Source organism: Sceloporus occidentalis, unplaced genomic scaffold (genome assembly GCF_023333645.1).
Source record: "Sceloporus occidentalis isolate IW3139 unplaced genomic scaffold, rSceOcc1.0.p SCAF_2, whole genome shotgun sequence".
Lineage (NCBI taxonomy): Eukaryota > Metazoa > Chordata > Lepidosauria > Squamata > Phrynosomatidae > Sceloporus > Sceloporus occidentalis.
In genome coordinates this window covers 59,133,567-59,139,638 of record NW_028316982.1, presented here as the reverse complement: position 1 = coordinate 59,139,638, position 6,072 = coordinate 59,133,567, and the positions used below count along the sequence as shown (strand labels likewise).

At 51.0% G+C, this 6,072-nt stretch overlaps 1 protein-coding gene across 1 annotated transcript; it reads left to right on the top strand.

Moving 5' to 3' along the window:
• Positions 1-3,923: 3,923 nt before the first annotated feature.
• LOC149318409 (uncharacterized) lies at positions 3,924-5,802 on the top strand. Its single transcript, XM_089508323.1, has 2 exons — positions 3,924-4,185; positions 4,525-5,802. The coding sequence occupies exons 1-2, from the start codon at positions 3,924-3,926 to the stop codon at positions 5,010-5,012; spliced, it is 750 nt and encodes a 249-aa protein (XP_089364449.1). The 3' UTR covers positions 5,013-5,802.
• Positions 5,803-6,072: the final 270 nt, after the last annotated feature.

Sequence of the window (6,072 nt, the reverse complement as noted above, 5' to 3'; positions counted from 1 at the left end):
CACCACAGAGTCAAGGAAGTAATAATGAGGAAGAAGAACAAATGACAGAGGGATAAAGGACAGGCACTATACTATTTCCAGAATTAGGAGCAGAGGTGGGAAATTAATGCACTCCCAGGGGATGAACTGCCCCATCCCCTGCCCAGGTTGGTGAACCAAATTACATTGCTGGGGATAGAGATCCTTCCCAAGGTTTATTTTGCTTCTGGCATCATAAAACCCAATCCTATCCTCTGCCCTACATTTTTATATTCTGCAGGCAGAGATCAGTATTTTTGTTGCTGCTCCTTGCCATTCTACATATTTCTCTCTCTCTCTCTCTCTCTCTCTCTCTCTCTCTCTCTGTGTGTGTGTGTGTGTGTGTGTGTGCGTGCATGGCCAGAGTGGCTTAGTGGTTTGAGTGCTGGACTACGACTCTAGAGAGCAGGTTTCAGTTCCCAGCTTGGGCATGAAACCCACTGGATGTGACTTTGAGCAAGTCTCTTACTCTCAGTCTTAGGGGAAGGCAATGGCAAACCTCCCCTGAACAACTCTGTTCACCTTCCTAACTAGAAGTTGAACACCTTGCCCTTAGAGGCAGTAAGGATTTTTGCCACTTCATGGCCAAAGGGAAAAGGGGGGTGTTGAGAGCAGAGATGGTATGACTTTTGGCTATATACATAGTACTTAGAAGCATTTGCAAAACTGGAGGGGTGGCTTTGAAGGGTGCATTTGGACAGAGCAGGAAAATACTTTCAAGATGGCAAGATGAGGCTGCATTTTGAAGAGTTTCCAAACTCCCTGCTCCCACCTGATAGTGACAGCCTCACCCTCCTCAGAGATGCCAGTGTTGCCTGTGGCAATGGAACCATAAATGGAGGGCATATGCCGCATGTAGCTTCCAAAAATCCTCAGAGAATGGCACAGCCAAGAGGCATGCAAGCAGAAAGAGAGAAGGGGGAGCCGGAGGGAGCGAGACTGAGAGAGAACAGGAGGGACCTGCCCAGCTACCCCCAACTGACCCTCATGAAAGATTGATTAGCACCAAATGGATTTTGCTGATTAATCAGTTCCAATCATTGTCTATCAGGACTATTTGGGTTTCAAATGGATGTCACCTGACACCACAGTCCCTCCCATTCAGAGCCGGTGCACACTGATAAGGAGCATCTTTCTACAACCATATGGATTGAAAGAAGCTCTTCTGCTGGGCAGTGCCAAACTCCAGGCACAGTGCATCATAAACATTGAACCACTTCCCTCCCCAGCCTGAAGGTGGTGTATAACAGTTTGTGTGTTACCATCTGCAAGATAAGGAAAGATCTGGGTGAGAACTGGTTTCCCAACTGAACAATTAGCACCATACATACAGGGAGAGTTTTTCCTAAAGCAAGGGTTCAGCCCAAGATATTTTGCTACTGGGGGCGAGGGGAAGACCCCATTGCATTTACAGAAGACAACAAGATGGGGAATTGACTCTTAATTCCATACTGGCTGCTTCTATTTCACCCCAGGGTAATAAATGAAACCTTATGGGCTACAAGGCAATCCCTCTGGTGTACATACAGTGTTCTGTTACTCTCCTTCCCTGCACCTCACCCCAACCTGTTGCTTCAGGCCACTTTCCCATTCTGCCTAATGATAAGGCTGGCCCTGTCTAAAGGTCACATTCCAAGAAACAAATCTCTTTTCAGATGGGTCCAGCATGCATGGAAGACTTCTGCTCTCACATTTCTCTGTAAACCTTAGTTTCTAAATCTGGGCTATTGCACAGTTTCCCAGCACTTTTCATTACAACAATGTCCAACATGCAATTGTGCATCCAGAGAGTAGTATGCTCATGTGTATTATATATGTGATTGCACATTGGCCTGCATGTTGTTCAGTATGCTATATAATAACAGTCATGTACATTGGCTTTCAATGTGATTTTTTTGGTCTTACATTGTTGTCCAACACAGGGGTTATACAATGGAGGGGGAATGTATTTCCTCTTGGTGGCTATTTGTCTCTTTGTGCTTCCAGGTTTGCTTTGTGAAAGATACATCTAAAACCTTGTTGCTGTCTCCCTGAACTTGGAACTGTTACTTTTTGGACTACAACTCCCAGAATCCTCCAGCCAGCATATATTTCAGAATAAGGTGAAACTAGTCCTAGGAGAGTGTTATTGTGGAATCAATCAATGAGCATGCTTGGGGGATTCTGGGAGATGTAATCCAAAAGGTAACATTCCTAAGCTCTTCTGTCTGTCAGCCCAGCTATGGAGTTGGAGACCTCAATGACCCTGGCTCCTTTAACTGAGAGATGCTAAGCACCATTTTGTGACATCCCACACAGCTGTTGTTCCCCTCACCCATGTGCCAGGAGGAGCTGTGAGATTAACCCTTTCTACAACAAGGTCAGAAGTACAATTTGAATTTGCTTGGCAGCATCACGTCTGCATCCGCCAAAATGCTCTGGGGATGCACCAGCCGTGATGTTACTTGGAGACGCTGATGGCAAGCCTTGCTCACAGATTCTGTTCAAGCCCCAACAGTTGGTATCAACCCTCCAAAGGTAGTTCTTTGTTGTGGAGGGAACTCCTGAGCTCATTCTTAGCAGTAGGAAGGATAAATTGCTCTTCATATCTATAGTATTTGAAAAAGAAAAATGCAACTAAAGCATTCTGTGAAACATCCTTGAAATTTCCTGAAATGAATATGGAATGTGTCTCTTCTCTGAAGACCTGTTCACAACAACTGGAGAAGTGGGGTCACAGGAAGGAAGATCTAGGCGGGATACAGACGGGCAAAAAGGGGTGTATTCATGACGTCATGAAGGTAGAGCCTTCAGACGGGCCTTACCTGAATGCCGCCATGAACACGCCCCCCGCACGCCCCAAGCGGGAAGAAGCGGCATTAAAAAGGTGCTGCTTTTTTCCGCTTCTTTTTGATTTGCGGCGTCCGTGCGCAGCTGCGTCTGTAAGCTGCTGCACCGGTACGTCAGAATTGCTACGCCGCAAATATAAGTTGCCCGTTTAAAAGCTCCGTGTCAGCTGCGTCGCATAATGGGTCGGGGTCCGGGACATGCGTGGTTTGCAGTCAAGCTTTAATTGCAGCGTCCACTGCCATGCAGCTGTGGAAGCTGCGGCACAGCTGCGGCGCATTTTAAGACTCGTAACCCTAACCCTAGAGCCACTTGTGCGCATGCGTTGGTAGAACCGCGGGAAGTTGTAAGTTTTGCCGGCGGATGTTTTGGTTGTAGAAAGTGATAAGGGAAAGTTTGGAATTTAAAGTGACCCCCTACACACATTCCTGCGCCATTTTCACCTGGGAACGGGCACAGTTGGGCTGCTCCTGGCACAGCTGTGCGGCGGCTCCCCTTTGGCACCAGGCAGGATGGCACAGCCATCCACCAGCACCCCGAAAAAAGACAGGGGGACGTCTTGGTCTCATGCGGAGACGGCTGACCTCATAGCTATATGGTCCCAGCCAAACATTCTGCAAAAACTGGAGCAGTCTTACCTGAATGCTGACACATATCGAGAAGTGGAAGAAGCCATGAGAGCCAAGGGCCACAACAGAACTTTGGAGGAGTGTCGCCGAAAATGCAAGTCGCTGAAATCTCAATATAAACAATACAGAGATGCCCTGGCCAGAGGTACTACGAAGGGCGCCCCCCCGCCCTTTTACAAGGAGCTGCATGCTTTCATTAAAAGTGATGGAAGCATCAGGCCCAACAGACTAGCCACCAGTGGGGAGCGTGTGAGGGTCCCGGAGGGCCAGCCAGCCAGAGCGGAGCCTGTGGTGGTGGAGGAGGAGGAGGAGGACGAGACCCCGGACCTTGAATGTGCCCAAGACCTTTTGATGCCCCCTCAGGGTAAGATGCGCCAGGGCCCCTGGGGGGAAGGGAGGGGGAAATGGGAGAAGGGGAAGATGTGGCCCTGGGGTGGGCAGAGGGCAGAGATGACCCTTGTCCCTTGTCACACAGATGAGGAGCAGGAGGAGGAGGAACACCCCGACTCGGGCGATTCCTCCAGCAGCCAGAGACCTCTGGACCCCCGCGCCCTGCTCAGACAAATGTCTGCTGGGGCCGGGAGCTCCAGAAGGAGACCACCATCTCGTGCTGGGTCCTCTTCCACGACCAGCAGCTACCGTGACCGCTCACCTGTCTCCCGGGCCAGTGCACCCGCCAGCGATGGCAGTGAGGCCGAAGAGAGTATGCAAGGTAAACCCTATATTTATGTTTATAACTGCATGGCTCAACTGCGCAATTGTGGCATGTTTCTTTCACTGCTTACTGTGCTGGTATGTTTGCAAGGTTGCTGTGGAAGTAGGATTGTGAGTGTCCCTGGCATGGTCATGTGCTGCATGTGTCCCACATTCCTAAGGCACCCCTCCCTTGCATGTAAATCTCTCCTTTCCCCATGCCCTTAGTTTGAAGCTGTACCCTTTGCCACAGCTTCGAGTGAGAGTTCCTGCATGGCAGAATGGGGTTGGACTAGATGGCCCTCAGGGTCTCTGCTAACTGTAGGCTTCTGTGACTCTCTGCTTGTATGTCCCATAGTAGGAGGACGAACTGAAGCAGAAGAAGAAGGAGAAGGAGAAGGAGAACCACCTCCAGCTAATCCCATAGCTGCCATGTCAGCAGAGGAGAGACTTGCCACCAAGAAGAAAAGGGTGCGTCCGTCAGCAGCTACTAAAACTGTGTCGGCTGTGGATAAGCTCAAGACTTGCTCAGAAGAGCACATGGCAGCACTGATGCAGCAGGGGCAGCAAGCCTTTGAGGACAGGGAGAGGGGCAGACAGTCCCGCAAGGAGCTCATGGAAAGGGCACTGGGATTTCAAGAGACAGCACTAGGACTTCAAGAGAGGACACTGGGAGTTCATGAGAGGAACCTAGAAGTTAATGTGAGGGCACTGGGATTTCAAGAGAGGAACCTAGAAGTGCAGGTGAGGGCAGTGGAAGTTCAAGAGAGGAACCTAGAAGTTCAAGAGAGGGCCGTTCAGAACCAGGAGAGATCAACAGACAGGTCAGACCAGGAGCAGAGGTGACTCAACACCACCTTGGAAGCCCAGACTGTTCTGATGGGGCAAATGCTGGAGGTCATGAGGGGAGGGCAGGGTGGCCCAAGACGCAGAAGGGTACGTAGGGAGCAGGGTGGAAGAGGCAGGGCTGCTGTCCCTAGGGTCGTGGAGGAAGTGGTTGAGCAGCAGGAGCCCCCAGCAAGAGCTGGAAGAGCCAGGGCTGTCCCCAGGGTCGTGGAGGAAGAAGTAGGGCAGCAGGAGCCCCCAGCAAGAGCAATCCCTCCAGCTGAGGAGCAGGGAGTTGCCATGGAGGTGGAGTTGTCTCAGCAGCCTCTTGCTGGGCCATCCTCCAGCCTCTTCAGTGACTCTGTGGCAGTCCCACCGCCCACACCCCGCCCCCAAAGGCAAAGGGCAACTAGAGGGGGCCTGGGATCAAGGGGCAGGGAGCACTGACAAGGCACTAGGTCCCATGATGTCCCATAAAGACATCATTTCGCCTCCCAGGACATGTGTTCCCTCCCAGCCCTATCTACTCTAGTCTACCCTTCCTGTTCTCTCCTCCCACCATGCCTGGCTCACTGGTCCCCAAACCAGCAATGTCCAAACTCTGTCCTTCCAGGCGTTTGGACTTCATCTCCCAGAATCCCCAGCCACCTTGCCCTGTGGTCTGGGATTCTGGGAGATGAAGTCCAAACGCCTGGAAGGACAGAGTTTGGACATTGCTACCTCCCAGCACTCCTGCCTAGCTTTAGACTGCACAGTTGCGCCTAAGCTGTCACATTCACACACACAGCCACACTGCCGCAGTTGCGCATAATAAACCACACAAGTTTTTTTAAAAAATAAAGTTTTTTATTTACAACAACAACAATAAAAATTTTTGACTATATACAATATTTACAAAGGGAAGGGGGAGGGTGAAGGGGGTGGTGGTGAAGGGAGATGGCAGAGGGGGCAGGGGAGGGCAGCTGCTTCAAGGAGGGGGAGGAGGCGGTGGGGCGGGAAGCCGGCGGAGGAGTTCCTGGAGGGTCTCTTCGATGGAGGAGACTCTCTCCGCCAGCTTGTCCACCTTCTCCTCCAAGGCAGC